Source organism: Salminus brasiliensis, chromosome 10 (genome assembly GCF_030463535.1).
Source record: "Salminus brasiliensis chromosome 10, fSalBra1.hap2, whole genome shotgun sequence".
NCBI lineage: Eukaryota > Metazoa > Chordata > Actinopteri > Characiformes > Bryconidae > Salminus > Salminus brasiliensis.
The window spans coordinates 12,933,547-12,955,685 of NC_132887.1; the positions used below are offsets into that span (position 1 = coordinate 12,933,547).

Consider the following 22,139-nt stretch of genomic DNA (forward strand, 5'->3'; position numbering starts at 1 on the left):
TGTAAAATGCACCCCCTGTGTTCCTCCTGCTCAGAGAAAAAGCTGAATTAAAAAGCAAATCGCCTCTTTAGCAAATCATCCGTTAAGGGGATCTGCATTGCGATACAATGTGCAGATACAATCTATTTAGAGCTGCTTCGCTTGTATTGTGATAAAGATGAGAGGCAGCCCTGCGTTAAAAAAAATCATGTCTCTCCAGAGATTCTGTATCATTTTTTGTTGCTGTTGTTTTTTTTTTTTTTAATGAATATTTACCCTGTGCCTCTGGTAGTTCATCAATCTTGAGGACTGGCTTGATTCTTGCTATAAGGGAATAATGGGAGTATATGGGGGAGGGGGGGTGAAGGAGTCTGAGATTGTAACGCAGAGTGAATGTGGTTACTCACACACTTCATTCTAGCATAATATGCATGTTGCCTGTCTTTGCTGTCATAAGGATTGAATACTTAGGCACACATACTTTATACGTACAGAGTTTGTAGGATGTTCCCTTGCAGTTGTGACTGTAGAAATGAAGTCATCCAGCGTAAATAAAGAAAAGCATGCATACAGTCATGTGAATATGTTAGGATAGTTATATTTAGACATGGAGGTGATATAACTAAACCATTAAAACTGAAGAAATGTCTTTTCAGGGGTAGTAGTGGCTCAGCGGTTAGAGCTCCAGGCTATTGATGACAGGGTTGTGGGTTCGATACCCAGGCTCGGCAAGCTGCCACTGATGGGCCCTTGAGCAAGGCCCTTCACCCTCTTTTCTCCACGGGCGCTGGAGTTGGCTGCCCACCACTCTGTTTGTGTGTGTGCTCACTGCCCCTAGTTCACTAGTGTGTGGGTGTGTGTGTGTGTGTGTGTGTGTGTGTGTGTTCACTACCACAGATGGGTAAAATGCGGAGGACACATTTCGCTGTATATAATTCAGTGACAAATACGTGCACCCTTACCTTTTTACCTTTACCTTTAAAAATCATGTGTAAAATGTAACGGATAAAATATGATTACATTTATAACTACTTTAAATGTCTAAAATTAGGATCAATTGCAGATGATTAGATGCAGATGCAGATGACTAGAACATCATTAGAGGGGATTTTGGATATTTGGATTTGGATATCTTCAGACATTTAGTTTGCTTTTGATTGGTAATTGTTACATGTTATTACCATAGTGAGATCCAAAGAGCTTTCTGATGTCTTCAGAAAGACGGTTGTAGATGCTTATGGCCAACATGGCCAGGTCAAACCGTCCTAGTAAGCTAAGCCAAACAGCAGACTATGTAAAGAAAATGGTATTGCGGGATTTACAGTACAGTACAGTACAGTCAAATTACAGCATCTATCATCAGATGGAGATCACACACTGCATTTGATAACAAGAACCCATATCAACTGTGAAGAACTTAGGTGGAGATGTAATAGCATCCACTAAATCTTGATTGTATCAGAGGGCACTTGAGGAAAATATGAGAGCATCTGTCTAAAAACTAACTGAAATGTCACATAGCTGAAAGAATTCTGCATGGAGGAGTGGGAAAAACTTACTCCCAGTCCATGTCAGAGACTGATTCGTCATTATAGGAAATGTCTAACTGAAGTTATTTCAGCCAAGGGGGGAAATACCAGCTATTAGGACATAGGGTATCCTAACTTTTTCCTCACAAGAAAATTACATTTCTGTTAATTACATTGTACAAATGATAAAAAAAATCCATAAAGATTGATTAGTTTAGTTATATTACCTTTGTATTACCTTAAATATTGTTCAAATGAAGATCTGGTTTATATATTTAAATATATTAAAGACAAGGTTTTCATGGGGTGTCCCAACCTTTTCACATGACTGTATTTTAAGGTTGAATGCTAGCTTATATGACCCCTTTTTACAATTAACCAGCTACCATATATGCTTTCTGTTCCATTAATTTATGAAAATGGGAACTGTTTGCATTACCATTACCATTCAGTCTCCTCAGTGACCTGACTGTCATTACTCTGTTTTGTCAGTTTAGTAAGGATTCTGATTATAGTCAGTGCAGGAGAAGAAAAGTACCTTTTTGAGTCAGTATATTTCATCTAGGCTAAGAGTGTTGTAGGGTCCTGCGAGTGAGGGCTAAATTATTGTTTGCGCTGCTAAAAAAGAGCAATCCTGTTTGTGCTTATAGAGTGACTGCGTTCATGAATCCATCAATTCAGATTCCGTTAAGCGAGTGACTGATCACACAGAAGGAGTGTGCTGACTTTACTAATTTGATTTTGATTTTCTTTCCTCCGTTCTTTCTTTCTCTCACCCACATCCTCACACCGCTCGGTCGCCCGTTGCATTCGCATTTTCTTTTTATACTCTTTCTACTCCTGCACTTACAACTGACACCTGTAAACTGCATTTTTTTGTTTTTTCTTTTCAGGAGTAACATTCTTGATTTTCCAGCCACTTCCAGAGATTTACCCCTCACCTCAAACTCTGCCTTTGCCTTTTCCCCCCCAAGTCAGGCCTATATGACAACTAATACACCAGTTCGTACACAGGCCGTGTTCTACTTTTGTTTTTGGCAGCGGCTGAAAGCTTTGAGACTTAAACCCAGGTCCCAGTCATGGAACGGTCCCTCAACACATGAAGGATGGCTGCTGGCTCCCTGTGGCAGGACTGACTCTCCACCCCTCTCCTTCCCTGCTCTCATCACTCTCAATCCGTCTGACTGTCTGTGTTTGTCTTCTCATGCAAGATCTAACAGTCTGTCCATCTGTCTTCATGTACATACACATATGCAATAAAAACAAATGCATCTGTTAACCATGCATGAAGATGCAACCATAGGCGATTGGCACATCGGCAAGCATCTATGTTAATTTGTACTTTGTACACTCTTGAAAATAAGGGCCCCAAATGTGGAAAAAACATCTTTAGTTCCCTAGAGAATCAATAATGGATGGTTCTCGAACATAATTCTCTAGCATTTTAAACTAATGTCAATTTCTGTCTGGCACTTGTCCTTGTACTTTATTAACCCATTCTCAAGAAAGCTCTGACTACCTGTAATGGTCTTCCCTGAGGGAATTCTTTTAGCATGAGCATTACTGCAGTTCAGTAACTTTCTGTAATTTTTTACAACAGTGAAGGTGAAATGGACAATTCCTGCATTTGAGGGATGCGCTGTATGTTGTGGAAAGACTAATCAGTGAACAGATTTGATAAACCAGTAAAATAAAAGCTGATTGTTGTGTCAAGTACAAATCAGAATTGTAAAGATCCTACGGTGGTATGGCTGTACTTGTGAAAGGGTTAAAGCAACAGACATGGAATATAAAGATAATTTAGATACAGAAAAATACACAAAGGCTTTGGGCCCTTTATTTTCAAGAGTGTATGTGTTCGTGAAGAAAGAATACGGGAAGTAAGTGCCGAAGAAAATACATCACAGGGTTGTTTGTCGATGCCAAGTCTGTCTGCACCCGACATCACTGCCCAGCTGGCATTCTAGCTTTTGTTAGCCACATGGCCTTTCATTAGTGTGTCACCATTGTGAGCTTTTTTTTGTTTCAAGAGGCTGTTTTGGAGGAGCTGTGTCTCTCCAGCACTCACCCAGATAATGGAAGGTTATAGTTTTAGCCCTTTACCTGGAGTTTCTGAATGCTTCTCTCCAAACAGTGGATCTCAGGCTTGCAGAGCCTTTGCCTGCCACTCACCTCTAACGAGATGTACTTTTACCTATGGGCCTCTCCTAAATGAGCTACTGCTCGATTAGGCTGGCCATTCAGCCTGCACTTCCCATATGCATATATATGTATGTGTGTCTGTGTGTGTGTCTGAATGTGTGTGCGTGTGTGCGTGTGTGTGTGTGTGTGTGTGTGTGTGTGTGTGTGTGTGTGTGTATTATGCATGAACATGCATAATGACCAATTCAGGTTTTCCCCTCAAGCTCTGCTACACTTCTCTTGAGACAAGCTCACACTTTTCACCCCGAAAACCCTGAGAGTTTATATTTCCAAAAAAATTGAAGGATTATTAAGACATTGACTGCATGGCAGGTTTTAGTCATTACCCTCTTAACTGCCCAGGTTTAACACTGCCCCCCCTGCTGCCTCCAGGTTGGCCAGTGAAAACAGGAATGGTGAAAAGATGAAGATGGCGATGAACAACATCAGCGCTGAGGTTCTGGAGTTGCTGCTGGAATTCGTCTACACCGGTTCCCTCATCATAGACTCAGCCAATGCCAAAACTCTGCTGGAGGCGGCCAACAAGTTCCAGTTCAACACCTTCTGCAAAGTCTGCGTGTCTTTCCTGGGTAAGTTCATCATGAGGGTTTGTGTCAGACTTTCCCTTCATCTTTATGGGCGTTGTGTGGGACATACTCAAAAAAGAATCTTTTGCTAAGGGCTGTCGCATTACGCCTTTAAGAAATAATTGGTTCAAATATAGATTCTCAATAAATTATAAGCAGTTTACCTGGTGATAATGCATTTAAAATACTCTGTGAAAACAGCATCAGACTCATCAAAAATAATAAGCAGATTTCAAGATTAATAATACACCAATCAGCCATAACATTAAGCCCACTGAAAGGTAAAGGGAATGACAGTTATTATCTCGTTACAGTGACAGCTGTCACAGGGCGGAATATACATTATTATACCCAAGTGAACAGTCAGTTCTTGAAGGTGATGTGTTAAAAGCAGGAGAAATGGAAGCTTAAGCACATTCACAAGGGCTAAATGTTGATGGCTAGATGACTAGGTCAGAGTATCTCCAAAAACATCAGCCAGGTCTTGTGGGGAGTTCCCGGAATACAGCGGTTAGTACCTACCACAAGTGGTCCAAGGAAGGATAACTGGTGAACCAGCAACAGTGTCATGGGTGCCCAAGGCTCCCTGAGGCGATGTTAGCCTGTCTGGGCTGATCCAACAGTAGAGCTTCTGTAGCCCAAATGACTGAAGAAATAATGCTGGCTATGTCTGGTGAAGTCCAGGTCTTGACGGGTCAGAGCTGTTTTGATGGTACACAACACAAGGCAGTATAGTGGTAGGCTTACTTTAAAGCCCATTGAAAAAGATTTGAAAATGTTGGTTTTTGTAGGATACTAAACCTGGGAGTTATGTAAAGTGTTCAGCAAAGGTTAAACACTAAGCAGAAATCTAATAAAAGCAGGGTCTTAATATTCTAGTGAACATGCCTGACTGATGGCCCCGTATCACTGGTGAAAAAAGGGCAAAGGGGTTGCATTTTTTAGCTTTTTTGAACTGCGGTTATGTTTTCACAAATCTTTAGGATTTACTGAGGTTTTGATATCTGTAATAGTTACCAGCCCATATATAGATGCAATGCCCAGTGTAGCCCGTCATACCTCTTGTCCAGCACAGCGGATCTCTTCGGCTACGGTTCTGTGTTGGGACCTGCAGTCCGACTTGGCACTCGGCCGATGATTTTCAAGGTAAAGCGACGCAGGGAGGCTTGAGGTTGCCAGGTTTAACTTTATTAGACTTTGGGAAGATATTCATTAGACATACTTTGTACATTTACACTGGGGGCCCAGAGGAGCCAGATTCACTTAATTAGAAAGAAAACTCAGCTTTAGGTTCCCAGAGGCTTTAATAAAAATGTATTTGTAATGTAGTGGTACAAAGCTCTGATGTCTGTATTTTAATCACTCTATCAGTTTTTCCAAGTTATGTTAAAAAGATTTAAGATTCTGTAATAATACTGTACTACACTTTCATGTCATTTACCACAGACGTCCTACCACTCTGCTTACAGTAGCAAAAAAGACCTCATTCAATGCATACAGCACTTGTGATGTAGCATTAATGAACACAGTGATTTCTAACGTATTGATTTCTGCTGGCCAGTGAGGAGCGGTCTGCCATGGACCAGGAAGCAAGCAGCAAAACTATCAGACCACATTAATATAGAATTTCCTGATATAAGAACCTCTGTAATATCCAGTGTGGTCAGTGTCAATGAAGATATGGAGGCATAAATGTCCTTGTATAGCTGCTGCTTTGAGAAGCTCTGAGGAATTTAAATGGACGTTCTGAGTGAATCAGTGAATTGAATCTTCATCAGCCGTTTCTGCCATCCTGCTCTCTGCTGGGATCTCCTTTCTCTCTGTGCCACACGCTCTTGACTGCTGATTGACAGGTGTGCACAGCACACAGTCTGGTGTGGACTGAAGCGAGTTATTAGTACACTGATTCATCAGTATGGTTATCATGACTGCTTTCACAATGGCTGGGAATGGATCTTCATAAAATCCCACTGGGACTGCTTATATTAAGTCTCACGGAGGTAATTGCTAGTAACATGACCGTGTGTAGATATGAAATATGCTAGTCAGGCATCACTCCCAGAGACAAACAGTGCGGATTGGAACCATACATATTTTACCGTGGGTTCCTGTCAAACAGCATTGGCAGCTGTGGCAAGCATATCAGTAGACTGGATTCTGTCTGTGGCACTTTTTATGCATGACTGCTATACTGAAATATTGAAAGTGTTGTTCCCTTTGAATGCATAATGTCTCACTGACTTGCCTTGTGGATTTTTCCTTGCCGCACGTAAATTCCATCTTAGCAGATATTTATGGGCCCTGTTGTCCTTGTTTTAAAGAATGGCCTTGATTTAGGAGTGATGAGAGAGCCGGGGGAGCGTGGATGGGCAGTGTATGAATCGTTAGCCCGGCTTGCCACGTTTGAAAGCTCAGAAATGTCTGGAGGGTGATAGGCGCTTTGACAGCTCAGGCTTGTTTTTTTTGTTTTTTTTTTCTTCCTCCAGTGCCTCTGTCATTGTCTCCCACTGGGATATTCCACTTAATAATCCATGAATACCTCAATTGGTATGAAATGACATTCGCTCCTGTAGGAATTCGCTGCAGAAGTGCTGCAATATGCCTACTTCTGTATATATTCCAGTTCAGTATGAAACAGCCAAGTGTAAAAATAACCTCATTTGTGGGTGTGCTACATGGAATAGATGATAACACGTTTAATGTGTATGGAAAGTGTACTTTCAGAAAGTACACTTACTTTCATGTTTTTGGGATGAAACTTTATGGATACCCAGCAGGCACAGCACTCATGGTTATTCTGAAAGTGGTTGTGGTGTTGAGGCATTGGTTGGATTACTTTTTGCACTACTTTTAAAGTACTTTCACTGTATTAACCCTTTAATGCTAAGACTCTCTCTGCCTTCTAATCTCCTCTTCTGCTTTAATAACATGAAGGTAAGCTGTAAAAATGATTTAAAAAAAATGGTTTAAGCAACTGAACTGAATTTTATTCCCCTCATAACATTTTTTTAAACACGTGATATATTTGCAGTGTGTATTTGAGTTGAATGGACACAGTAATTTGTTTACTTTGCTGACCAACAGTCTATGAATAGAGCAAGCCAGAAACCTCAATCAGGATATACTTCTCACTTTAGATTGTAGGGGGTTAAAAGAGACAGTGTCATCTTCGAATGTATCCTCCTTGAATGTGCCAGCAGTGATCAATTAGGTAAGATTAAAGAGGTTAAAGCTGCGTGCAATAAAGCCGCAAGCTTCTGTATTAGTCAATGAAGCCTTTCACACTAGCTGCCCACGCGGCACAGCAGCCACGCAGCAGTGCAGCTGCACATTTCACACCAGAAGCGATGTGGCGTGCATGGTACGCCGGGAACCCTTCCTTGTCGCTTTTCACTGGAAGCAGCACAGGCTTTCTGTTATTACTGTAATAGGAAGAAAAGCTATCCATGTCAATTTTTGCGTAGAGAAACTTAGGAAGACTAAAGCTTTTCTCATTACCTTATGTTAGCTAGCTGGTGTGCTATAAATATCAGGTATATAGGCATATATCTGATAAATATTAGGTATATAGGCATATAGTTTATTGTTGGCTTAGATTGTATGTTTAGCCACATTACCGCACATATAATACTACAAATACTGCATTTCTTTACTGTTCTGCCAAAACACCACTAGAATGCTGTGTGAAATGGGCTTTTAGGTCTATTTTTAGCATGTGCCATGCACGGCATTCCAGCAGTTTCTAGGTATAGACAGAAAAAAAAAAATCAAACAATATAATTACTACAACTTAAAAACTGAAATTAAATGTATTTATATTCCACAACAACAGCTATTTATATAACAATATGAAACAGCTAGCTAACTCAATCAAAGCAAGTAGGTTGGTTAACTGCTGTGCTCAAAATTTTATGAGTTTGTTTAACCACTACACAGACAGTAATGCTATGTCAGAATGATAGAAACGCTTGCTCCTCATAGTGACTGTGTCTGGTGTGAAACAACATCGTGGAAGGGTTCCAGTATACTGCATGTGCCGCATCACATCTGGTGTAAATTGGAATGAAGTAAAAAATAAAATTTGTCCACAGAAACGAACATTTGAAATGATTCGTGTTTGGACTAGTTCATATGTGTGTATTTTATTTGACTGATGCATCAGTAATAACTGCTGTTGTGCTATTGCTGAACTGGATTTACACCTGAGAAGTGCTGGACGTGGCTGCTTCTGTTGACTTTGTTCCTCAGATCTTTGCATATGCCTTTGCTGCCTGTAGTGAGCGGTCCTGAAGGCAGCGTATGTCACGGCTGTGCTGTAGGCAGAGCAGGCTAAAGAGTCATTGTGTTGACCTTTTGTGCTGTGGAAAAGGTCCGTGCCTGTCCGCGCTAATCAAAGGCCTGGGTGAGCCGCCTGCGCTCGTGTCCAATCGATTCCTCCTCTCAGTTCTTTTTCCTGCCAGCTGCTTGAGATATTACACTCGCCTGTTCCACAGCAACACACCCGCAGAAATTTAATCCGGCAAACACCATCCCCAAAGCCGTGTATCATAAATGCGTTTCCATTTTTTCCCCCCACCACCTTGAAAGGTTCAAACACTTCTTTGTGTGTGTGTGTGTGTACTTGTTTGTCTGAATGCATGAACATCTGTGTGCTGATCTCACACAGAGAAGCAGTTGACGGCCAGTAACTGCCTGGGGGTGCTGGCCATGGCCGAGGCAATGCAGTGCACGGAGCTCCACAACATGGCCAAAGCTTTCGCCCTGCAAAACTTCCCCGAGGTGGCCAGTCAAGAAGAAATCCTCAACATTTCCAAAGAGGACTTCATCAGCTACCTGTCCAATGACAGCCTCAACACTAAAGCTGAAGAGCTGGTCTATGAGACGGCCATCAAGTGGATCAAGAAGGACCCCTGCAATCGGGTAAAGGTATGAAAATCCTGCTAGCCACCCAGTGGATTTCTGATAGTATATTAAACAGCACATGGCTTTGGCAGTTCTAGATTAAACACAGACCAGTTCCTGGGCAATCTTACTCAATAACAAATATAAATATTTCTTAGTCACATCCATAATCCTACACTATATGGACCAAAGTAGAGTTCCACACCTGCTGTTATAGCTGCAACATTAGGAACCAACTCCATATTAGTGCCTGTGGATTTATAATAGAATGTCATAAGAACTCATGTAGGTGTAATGTGTAGGTGTAGGTCCCATTACATTTGTCCATATACTGTATGTTGGTGGACATGTAGGGCCTTCAGTCCAGGTCCTAAAGTGAGAACCAGTAGGATTGCTTGCTTGGCTGTATCAACCTAGATACCACAGGAACAAAATCCACAATACAACACAACACGCCACTGATGATTCTGTTAAATAAACTAAAGATTAAAGGCACATTCTTTTTAATTCCCAAAAGTCATTAGGCCTAAAAGGCTCTGACGGCTCCCTGTGGCAAAATACACATTATCCACACTACATAAGTAAATGCACAGGATATACAGCAGTGGAAACCAGGGAGATTATGCTTTTATGTAAAAGTGCAGATATGTGAATGGTATTATTAGGTTTAGTAATCCACAGTACACTCTTTCAATTAAGGTCCCTAAAATGATTCTTTGGCGCAATGCCACTAAAAAGAATGCATGGACAGTATAAACTGTATGAAATGTGCCACCACATTTCATACCCATGTTATGAATATACTGTATAATATGTCCACAGAACCACTGATTTTAAGACCATAAATGCAGGATTCTTGTAGAAATAGATCAGGTGGGATATGTCTGTAGGTGTTTAATGTGCAGAAGCATGCCATGTCAAATCTGAGGAGGGCTACTGATGTGGGCTGGTTAGATTTATTTATTTCTTTTTTTTATAACTCTTTCCAGAAACCTCTACTGTCCTCCCACCCATCTCCCACTTAACTTCACTCAGCTCCAGTTTCCAGTTGCCTGTCCTATTCTGCCTCAGAGTTTTCTCCTTTCTCCTCCAGACTCCAGTGCAAACGACTCTGTCTAGACGTAATTTTCATTCTTTGTCATATTGCAGTTTGAGGAAATTATATCACACAGAGAAAACAACAAGAGAAAACATATCTGTCTGTCCAAATTGCAATGCTGAAAGTGGGGGTAGTCATATGAGGAGTCCAGAATTTCTTAACGAGCAGGTGGATGAGATTTGCATAAATACCTCTTGGCCAAAACTACCTCATGGTCTTCTAAATCCTACACACAGTTTTAATTCCTCATGTGGTTTATTGGCACAATGCATTATTACTGCAGTGTGTTATAGTGTGGGTTACTGTGTATGTTTTGTCGTCATTGTCTGTTACTGGGTGTATGTTTTGCCTGCATTGTGAGATATACAGACACTTTACAGACAACAGTATTGGAATAACTGTCTCTACTGTTCAGGAAAAAGGTGAGGTAAAGGTAAAGGTGCACATATCTGTCACTGCACTATGTACAGTGAAATGTGTCCTTCGCATTTTACCCATCTGTGGTATTAAACACACTATAGAATTAGGGGCAGTGAGCACACACGCACCCATAGTGGTGGGCAGCCAACTCCAGCGCCTGGGGAGCAGAGAGGGTGAAGGGCCTTGCTTAAGGACCCAACAGTAGCAGTATGCCAAGCCCGGGTATCGAACCCACAACTAGATTTGAACTAGAATTTTGATCATTGATGTGAGCAACAAGAGTGTTAGTGAGGTCAGGAAGTTCCCAACCTCATCCCCAACTTCCTAACTCATCTAAAAAGTATTGGATGAAGCACCATCCATTATTCCAGAGAACACTCCACAGTTCAATGCTGGGGGGGGCTTAGTCTACGCCTGGCAAATAGGTTTATGTGTATCTGCATCCTATTCTGTTTGCAGTACTTCTCTACAGGGACCAGACAAGCTGTGTGTGTGCATTTGCACACCTGTGTCAGCAATGGGTGTAACTTAAAGTAGGTAAATGCTTTAATCAGAAGGGGTGTCCACAAACATTTGGAAATTTTGGTTTGGTCTGTATTGTGTGTAATTATGTTTGTTTTGCAATACTGTGTTAAGGCGCAGTCACCCACTTCACCCTGAACCATTGTAAATATTAATTGGTGTTCAATTAGAAAAGTTCCTTCCTTCCTGCCTGTCCTACAACAAGAGACTATCAGAAGTGCACAATTAAATCACTGTTCTGCTGAGCGAGTAATCAGTTTGGAGTAACGTCACATGGATTGTTAGAAATGAAAGCTTTTTTCCCTTCCTGTGATATTGAAATCTGTTTGAAATGTTGGAAACGTTTCCAGAAGGAAATCTCTAGTAATATGAGTGATGATTCAGGGTGCCATGCTCGGGAGATTTGAATAGATTACTGCAAAGCAATGCATTTAGTGTACTTTACATGCTCCATTTCTGCAGCGTTAAGTCTGGGAATAGCTTGTTGATTACATGGTATAATCTGTGAGCCAAAAGGGGAGTGATTGAGGAAACGGCATGAATCAGAGTAAATCTAGGCATTAAACAGCAAGGGCCGATCAAGGCCCAGCTGGTCATCACAGCTACGTCCTAGTAATCAGTAAGTCATGCTCCACATAGGCCGATGAAGCCAGATAGAGCTGGTTCAGCAAAAAAGGTCCACTGAATCACAGCTTCTGTATAAGGCACAGAGCACAATCAGCCCTAACTGTACCTGCTGCCCATGTCTGATATAGGTATGGTCTCACAGGTACCTTTTAAAGATGATGAAAAATTGCAGTCATGAGAATTGTAAGCTGAATGGCACCTAAACTATGATCTGATCTTAAACAACTCGCACAATACAGCTGTATCTTTTACACATCAGTGTGTTCATTGAACAAAAGCTTTAAAACTATCAAGGTCTTTGATGAAGAACATATATGTGCATCCAGAAAATTACCTCTTGTAAAATGAGTAATTGGAGTTTGGAGTGTTTTACGATTAATTCACATGTAGGTGAGATGTCCAGAAATGCAGACAAAAAAACAAGAAACCCCACAATGTTTTGGTTACTTTCCTAATTAAAAGAGAGTTCTCTGTACAGCATGGTCCAACCAAAAATGATCATTAAAGAAAAAAAGGTCAGTGAAGGTTAAGGGTCCACTCTTGAGACATAGAGTTGTGTACAGTGCCAAAAAGGTTCTGCTACTTAGAACAGTGGCAGAATCCTTTTTAGGCTCATATACAGTTGAAGCATCTATTTTTGCATTCGGGAGTTATCACAGCTCTCTTCTGAACTTCTGCAGTATACAAATTGTTGCCTTCACACAAAAAACCCTTATCTCCAAATTAGTAACTTCACTTTCAGTGGAAGTCAATGTTAAAAAGATTGTATTTCAAGTCATTCTGGAACATTTCTATTGCTATTGTTCTATTGTTCTATTGTTTTTGTGTGTATGGCAGTGACAATATGGAAGAATGTCCTCATACTATTTCTTAGTGTGGCGGTCCTGCAAAGATGAGCATGAGGACACCCTGATCAGCAAAATCTTAAAAACAGGTGATGAAGGACATGCAGGCACTTGAAAACTGTGTTCAGTCTGCCTTAAGGCAATCAGTGAAGAAGAATGGGGATCATGGGATGTCCTCCTGGGATGGGAACCCTAACCTGGAATACCAACTTCGTCCCAACCGTAAGGCATAGTGTGGAGCTGCTTTGCTGCCTCAGTTGCTGAGAGAACCACACAATTCCAAGCTGTACAAATCAGAATCTTTTTTTTAAAGCAATGTAAGGACATCTGTCCATGATCTAAAAACAAAGAGGTTGGCTCATGCAAGAAGGCAGTTGTCCAAAACATTGTTGTAAATCAACTGAAGAATTCTCATCAGTTCCAGAATTGATTGTTTAAACCATCTGTGTTGAGACTTAATTGTGGATTACTATGTTTTGTTAAACTGTTGTGTTTGTTTCATTCAGTTATCCTGAGCTTGAGATGATCAGATCCAATTTTGTACGCTACACCTGTTCAGACAGAAATCCACATGAAAGGCTTTACAACCTTTCTCAGAAATGAGATTAGTGCTGCACATGAGGACAAGCCATGAATTCTGTAATGCAATAAGCTTTTTTTTTTTTTTAGGTTTCTTTCTGTAGTGTAGTCACCACAAAGTAAGTTGTTGGTTGAATTCCATTACTGCTGAATGTTTCCGAATATTCCTGAAGGCTGTAGTTGTAGATGTCATTCGTATTTGCTCCTGAATGGAGGGTAGGTGACAGCCAATTGAGCTCACTCTTTGGAGTGCATTGAACATTGCTGTAAAAAAAAAAACAGATCAAATGGCTTAAAAAGGAAGCAATCGAGATTGATGCAGTGACCTGATGTTTATTTGGCCTGGGTTGGCCTCTGCCGAGCAACAGTCTGGAGAAGAAATCAATCTGAATTCAGGTGAAAATGAGCTCCGATACCTCACTCTACTCTCATGAGACTCAGCCTATGAAATCACAAATCCAGCACTGAGGCTGAACTCAACGAAAATACTCCTGTTTATTCACACTTTCTCACACTCGCTAGCTCTCTAGCTCTCTCCAGTTTGATTTTAGGATTTTTTTTCATGCCTCTGCTTATTCTTTTACTCCCAGTATCACACAGGGTTCTTTGCGGTTTTAGCAGACTAGTAAAATCTTCAGAAGTTTACTCTGTGGCATTTCCTGAGTGCTTTGTTGGACTTTGCCTAGTGCTTAAATTTACACTGTGTGAATTGTAGAATGTGTTACAGTAAGAGAGTGCCAGGCATTGGGCTTTATTGGTGTAAGTAAGTAATACTTTGCTGAGGAAGAGTCAGTACTGTATCACTGCACTTTGTAGTTTATATGCATACACCCATGTGTGTGTGTGTGTGTGTGTGTAAGGCAGGAAGAGTTTTCCCATTTCAGCTGTGTTAAATACACTTTGCCCTGATGCCCAGGGCATAGGTGCATTCAATCGTTGTCTGTTATCTCGACTACCTATGCGGCTTCTGACTCAAAGTTCTCTGATCTGTGAGTACATTATGATCTGAGAGGTAAGAGAACTTCCCCTCTTGTTGACTTCCAGCTGTTTTTTGGGTTCTGAGTACTCCTACTCCTACTTCTGCACCCCCCTTTCAAAGCCAAAAATTCAAAAAGGGAGCTCTGTTTTTCCCTTATCATAGTGCCTATAATATTATATCACATTTCACAATGTCATGCAGCAATTGTAACTTAAAACTATATTTATATTTAACTGTATAACAATATCTATAGTGAGAATAGTGTCTGTCATTGTGAGACCCAGAACACTTCTACTGCACTATGTAACTTTGCTGTAGCTGCATGAGACCTCTTGCCAGAACTGCAATATTAGTGTAAAAAAACTCATTTTCATTTCAGATGCAGCTTCTGTATCTCTCAGCTTCTCAGCTAATACACATGTACAGCTATTCATTAGGGGGAACCCAAATGGTGATTTGTATTTTATTGTATTTGTGGCAGTGGTGCAAAAGTAAATTACACACCATAAATGTAGGGGAAGCCCCAGGGTAACTAGCATGGTCCTGCTGGTCATACTGGTCAAACAACTTGGTCATGCTGATCATGCTGATTAAACATTATGACCATGATGGTTGACCAGCATCACCAAGCTAGTTGACCGGCATGACCAAGTTCTGCATGGACCCATATTTTTTAACCTTGTAGCTGTAATAATAACTAAATCTGGATGAATAGACCAATATAACTGCTCTAAATGACTTAGAATAAACTCTTAGATTCTCCATATTGGAAATACATGTTTTTCATTGGACAGCGACATATACTACTCTTTCTTAGTGTTGGTGTCCTACAACAGTAAGTACGAGGACATCCTGGGCATCAGCAATATCCTGCAAACAGATGACGAATTTGATGAAAATACACTTGGTGTATTTATAGCAGTGGTGTAAAAGTAAATTACACTCCCCAACTGTAGAAAGAGGCTCCGGGTAACCAGCATGGTTTTGCTGGTCATCCAGCTTGGTCATGCTGGTCAACCAACTTGGTCACGTCGAACATGCTGATTGAACAGTATGACCACGCTGGTTGACCAGCTTGATGCAAGCTGGTGGATCAGCATGCTTCATCATACTGTTTGTTTAGCTTGTTCAGGTTGATCATTCTTGTAGACTAGCTAGCTGCCCATCGAAGTCAAACTCAAAAACATACCCTATACCAACTTAACTAGCTTGACCAACTTGAGCTGGCTGACCAGGCTGCTTTAAAGTGTGAGGAGATAAGTACTCTAACATAACTTTGAATATTTTTAAATAACGTTTTCACAGATATACTTCTTATATATCTAATGAATCTGTAATATTGACACTCCCATTAGTGGCTGCATTTTTCAGATATGCTGAGAAGGGGGTAAACCAGCAGATGTTGAAGTGTATATACTCTTTAAGAGAGTAGAAGTGATGTTACATGTATCTGTAAATGTATCTGTATCCATAGCCGTAAGCTTTGGACAAAGCATCCACATTGCGGACGCATTCACAAGAGTTTCACCCAAAACCTTTAAGCTGTAATTCGTTAGTTTTGTCATCTTTCATCCCCTTCTTCTTCTCCTTCTTGCTGCCGCATGTGGAGAGAATGCCTTGCATGCATTCAGTTTTTTCTTCTTTCTTTATTCTTTATCACTCACTGTTCTGTTAGCAGTGAACCGACTGAAAACAAAGAAAGTTCTTCACCAGAAACCCATCAAACGTGCTAATATTTACATTTTACTGCTTAATACTACAGGCTATACCAACTGCCTTAGGAGGGAATATGCAATAATGTTTGTAAAACTTGTATGGTTGTCTGTTCAAAATTAATTAAAAGAAACCTAGGTTATCTTTACAGGTTTTGTTGCTTTTGCCCCATTGTACCCAACTAATGCCAAACCGTGAGGTTAAGCCGAACCCTCACTGTTGTGTACTATCACACCCCTATAAGAGAGTTCTATAAAGAAACTATGTAACTATGGTAAATTCATGCCTCAATCCACACAGTACATGGATCCTACATGGCAAAATCATCCTGTTAACATTGTGAATATACAAGCCAAGACTTTAAATGCTTTAAATATATAGGTGCCAAACAAGGCAGCCAATGAGAGCAGATGTCAATTACATAACTTTGTCTTAAAGACACAGAGGTAATAAAAAAAATTGTAAAATTTTCATGTAAAAATTAAAGATGAGTATTTTTGGTACTTTAAACGTCACAGTGTTGTAAAAACATTGTAAGTGGACCTTAAAATACTAATAAAATGTAGGCCTACATATTGCTGTCATGTCACTGCCTGAACTTTAATATTAAATATTAATATCAGAACATAATTTGATTTGCAGCATCTGCACACACAGTCTTCCATTTCATTAACACAAGCTGTTGCTATGATTGGATAATGAAATAAGCCTGTTGCTTGGATACTTAGTATATTTAATTACACTGAATCATGGTCCAAGCTCAAGAAGCCTTGTCAGAGAACTTTCATTTGGATGGTTAGCTGTCTACTGAACAGAGATCCAGGCATGTTTTATAAGCTTTGGTTGGAATGCAGCTTGATGGTGAATTGTGGGTGACAAGCGGGAGCTGATGCTGCTCTAACATGCTGCCGGCCAGACGTATATCTTAATAATTGCCTGTTTTACTTTCTGACTGATAGCAGCTAGTGGCAGGGAATGAGCTTAGAGCTCCGTTAAAATAGAGAAAGGGCTGCTGTTTCAGACCCGATGACTTTTCCATCATAGATCAGTAACAGCCACTTAGCAGCTTTGTCATAACGCACACTTTTTCAGAGTCATGCTTACGTGTTATGGTGAACATACCCCTCCCCCCAACCCCCCGCTGTATGTTGCCACACTATTGATTCGCTTTTCCGTGTAGCTGCCCCCTCTCGAGACCCTCCGGAATAAACCCTCCCTCATGCTTACTCTGGTTTACGAGGAGATGCAATCAAGGAGCGCAGCAATCGAGCCCATTTTAGCGGGTCATTTTTCACACTGAATCGCAAGCTGCTGCTGCCACTGTTTAATATGAGTCCCCCATATCTGAGCTTGCAGGCGTTATTAGAGTGCTGACATTGCCCAGTGTGATGGCACTGTCTTCTCTGCTGTGCTTGAATACACATCTCCATTTATTTCATAGAGAGGAAAGTGTTCTGGGGACATGTTTAATCTGTCTTCTTTTCAGCACACCTCTGCACCCCATCAATCAAACTCGATGAGCTCCACTGTCTGACTCCTCACACCCTGTACACTTCTAATGCCCGGTGCCGACCCAGCCATGCCCATCACTTTGTGCTCACTGTGTTTTTGTCCGGGGTGTATGTATAAATACAGCTACCATTGACATTCTTCAACCTTCATTGAAAATTAGGATTATTAGCACAATGTACAAACTTTCAGCTTTTTGCAAAAACAGGAACCTTTTAAATCACTTAACACAGCTGATACATGTGATTTCTGATACATGTGATTGTGATACAACACTAAATGTCACTTTTAATGACTACTGCAGTCTCTGAATTATTCAACCTCTTCATGATCAGCATCTTTCAGGCACCTTTGGACAGCTTCTGGCTCCATTCCTGGAGAATTTTAGCCCATTTCTCCTGGGCAGTGGCCTCCAGTTCACTGATATTCTTGGGCTTGCATTCTGGAACCCACCAAAGATCTTCTATGGGGTTCAAAGAAAAGGACTGGGCCTACCACTCCAGAATCCTCCAGGACTTCTTCTGAAACCAAGCCTTGGTGCTTATTCTTGGGATCATTGTCCTGTTGGAAAATCCAATGGTGCCCAAGCTTCCACTTTCTCACAGAAGGCATGGTGTTTTCTCATAGGATTCCTGGTTCTTGATTAAATCCATCTTGCCTGTTCACTCTTTGCAGGTTTCCTGTGGCATAGATGTTCTTTTCAGTATATGCTTCATTCTTCCTCCTCCAGACACTGTAGGCCTGAAAGTTCCAGTTTTGTTTCATCGCTCTACAGAACAAAACCTCAAAATGTCTGTGGCTTATTTAGATGAAACCTCAGAGCCTGCTGTCATCAAATATTTCTGCAGTCACTCAAGGGTTTTTGGCCACCTGCCTCCTCAAGAATCTAATGGCAGTTGGTGATCGCTTGCTGTCACATCCAGGTAGTGTAGCCAGTGATCCTTTTCCTTTGACCTTCCCTTGAACTATGATTTTAACTGTATCTCTAGGAACATTCATGCGACTTATTTTCCATATTTCTAACATGCAATTAAACATCACAGTCAACAACCTCCTAGTCAGTCCAGGCAAGCACACCTGAAGCCCTTGATTTTCCACCTGATTGGCAAATGTGTGCTCTTATAAGGGATTCTATTCAGGGGATTGAATAATTCTGAGACTGTAGTCTCCATTCAAAGTGTCTTTTGATGTTGAATTTGGAGAAACCACTTATTCGTTGTGTTGAGCTATTGAACTTTTTCTTGTTTAATTGGTTTATATGCCTGCAGTCTCCTCCGAAAGTATTGGAACAGTAAGACCAATTAATTTGTTTTTGCTGTACCCTAGAAACATTGGAATTCGGATAAATATGAGATAATAGATCATGTCAGCTTGTATTTTCTGATATTTCCATCTTGATGTGTTAAACGACTTGGAACATTGCTTTTTCAATTGTATGAAATCACCCATTTGTCACTGTGAGATCAGTGAAAAAGAACCAAAGACAATGTATCTGACATTACCAACAACCTCCACAGGACAGGGAAGAGGGCACCATGATGTACTGTTTAAAAAAGCGTCCCTACCACAAGATAAAAACCTTCATCAGGAGTATAAATCAGAAGACCAATTTTGAATGTGCATGGAAATACGGAGGTGAGTCCCATGAGACCAAAATGAACCTCTACCAAAGTGATGGAAAGGCCAAAGAGTGGACAAGGAAAACATCTGCTTGTGAGCCAAACCACACTGCCAACACAACAAATAACTTTAGGCTGGCCAATTCAACCACCATACCTTAATCCAGATTAGTTTGCAAGAGGAGACTGAAAAAAAAAACTGAAGAAAGCTGTGATAGAAGCCAGAGAAACTGTCATACAAGCAGAAGGCATCAGGTTGGTGATGGTTTTAGGTAGTGGGTTGCTGGCTTGGTGCAAGGTATGTGCTACCAAATAATAGGGTTACTCAGTACAGTTTTACCTTAAGAATGTGCTGTCAAATGGAGAACTGTGTTTTTTTTGTTTTTTTTTTTTTCTTCAGTACATGAAAGTGACATACTGTGAGCCTCAAATGCTGTTGTGTCCTCCTTCAAAAACCAAAACAAAGTTTAACAAAAAGCAAATTCCATAAACCCCAAAACTGTAACATACCAGTCTTGACTGTTTTTTGTTTTTATTTATGCCCCAAACATTTTACACTTACAACTAAGTGTACAACTAACTTACAACTACCCTGTAAAAAAATTACTTTTGAGCCGCAAAGCAGCGATGTAGTAATGTCTTCAAATGTCTTTAAGAACTAAAGAATTACTGTATATACATTACAGCTGAGCCCAAGCAGTATGGTCTTCTTTCTGTAGGGTGTATATATATATATGTGTGTGTGTGTGTGTGTGTGTGTGTGTGTGTGTGTGTGTGTGCCATGTTTAATTTCGAATGGAGTTCTTCTCTTTCCCCATTCTTTCTCGCTAGCCTGCCCTGGGGCATAAGAAAACATATATGAGGCGAGCTCAGTGAATTTTCACTTTTTATTACATTCACTTCTCAGATTTGTTTAGCGAGCTACCCCAGCTTCATGATTTATGGCTTAGATAGATAAATTTTATATCTACAAGCTGTGGAATAAACATCCCAAATTTGATTCTGGCTTGTTGTTTCTTGCCCCGGGGATTAAAATTTGTTATTTGACTTGGAGATAATAATGGGAACACAGCGAGCATGTCTGGCCATGAAATAAAATATTAGAACAGATTATTGTACTGTCATGAGAGTGTATCTGAAAGAAAACATATGAGCTGCTCATTAAAGAACTAGTTCATGGTCCTTCAGCAAACTGGAATAATTGGCCTTTCACTGATATTCTTGAGGTGCACTGTAAGTCAGCTAAGTTCAGGGCAGCCTTTGCCTTAAATAGCTGCATAGCTAGATTAACCATGTAGACCATGTATATAAACTCCAGCATAGGGCCTTGCATTTGAACAATTATTGTCCAGTTTGGACAGTAATGAATTCATTATTAACCTATACATACTCACACAGGAGTATGTCATCTCTTTAGATTTTGTCATTATATTTTGGGGTTGTGAGTGGAAGCCACTATCAAATATTAGGTTTGTTTAGTAATAGGCTTTATTTTTTTTTTTATACAGAGGTTTGCCAGCTCTCACTGATTTAAGTCTTTTTGCAGGCTCTAATGCTGTGCAGAGAAATCTCCTAACGGCATGAGCTGATTCACAGTAGTATTGGAAAGTGCAGATAGTTTGCATCTATTGGAATGGCTATTATGTTGGATGATTTTTAAAAAAAGCAAGCCGTCTGCATCTTTAAGATACACAGAAAGAAGAAATATGGGTCCCTTAATCTGGATTTTCTTTTGGTGTCTTGTACATGGTCTGCATCTGTCCTGATACATTGTTTATCTGTGCAAAATGTTTTCTCTTATAAACACAAATGAGGGCTTAAAGAAGCATTATCATGATGTAGAATTGGCATCTCTTACTTCTGGACTCATCAGCGGTTGGAAAGTGGAATTTGTGCTTTGAGCCACTTCTGAAGGACCGGCTCTGAAAGATGTGTGGACTGACGTGAAGGAGTGATATCACAGAATTTTACACAAATATATTTATATTACAAATACAAATGCAAATATTTATAGTTGCATAGTGTAGTTAGTATCTTGCTGATTTTGGACTCGCAACACTATTCTTCCTGTTACAGTCAGTGGAGCATCACAATCATTTTTAAGCTGTTATTTAAAGGTGAAATGCTACATAATTCTGCTTTGTACTGATATCTGATCAAAGTAATTAACATCTAAGAATTTAATTATAGCCCACCATAATAACAGGCCCAGACTTCAGTAACAGTAGCATTTAGACTAAACTAACACAGTAAGCTGAAAGTATTTGATTACGAAGCAGTTTATAGACTGGAAAAAAATGGGATATTTCCAAACCATACCAAATAACACTAAACGTTGGTAGCTCAGCAGAATTCAGCAGTTGTTTATGTTTAAATGAAGCATGTGTATATTGTCTGGTATAAGCAGTCTTCCCTGTAGTGTTAGCTCATTACCTGTCAAGCTAAAACCGGGTATTGGAGAAAGGTGCCACTGTCTTCGTCTGCTGAGATGGTTAATAGCTGCTTCTCTGGTTATTTCCGGCATGATACTATCAACAAATGATGATGACTAGGCGTGAACGGATGATAGTATGTCTCACATGCCTAATTGCCTAATTGCCCAGATGACAATATCTGATTGGCTCATGTTGTAACATACTGAAAAGACTTGAGCAGTAGTATTTTACTCAGCTGTTTTAAAAAATACACTGCACACATGCAAGAAAATAGAAATACAGCCTGACAAAAACTCTTCTCTCACACAATACTGGGGCTTGCAGCTCATGCTGCGTCGTTGTTTTTCAAAACTGGCCTCATAATCACTGCTGGAGGAGAAAGCTCTTGCAGAAACTGATTTTGTAAGAATAAATAATATATTTTTGCTCTAACCCAGCTCACAGCACACATGTACTGAGTGTTCAGAGTTCTTAATGGCTTGGTTCAGGTGTGTATGGAGCTGGATTAGAGTAAAAATATGAAGCAGCTGGAGGGGGGGGGGGGTTCGGGCCTGGTTTGAGAACCACATGTCTAGCTCACAAATGTTGCCAGCTCTGCTAATCTGTCATAGCTT

The 22,139-nt window shown here is 40.4% G+C and overlaps 1 protein-coding gene across 1 annotated transcript in view; it reads left to right on the forward strand.

Moving 5' to 3' along the window:
* LOC140564716 (kelch-like protein 29) overlaps positions 1-22,139 on the forward strand; it is a 123,094-nt gene that overhangs the window by 65,410 nt on the left and 35,545 nt on the right. Inside the window, exons 7-8 of the mRNA XM_072690337.1 lie at positions 4,083-4,279; positions 8,943-9,202. Of these exons, the coding sequence (XP_072546438.1) occupies positions 4,083-4,279; positions 8,943-9,202 (457 nt within the window). The remainder of the gene's footprint in view (positions 1-4,082; positions 4,280-8,942; positions 9,203-22,139) is intronic.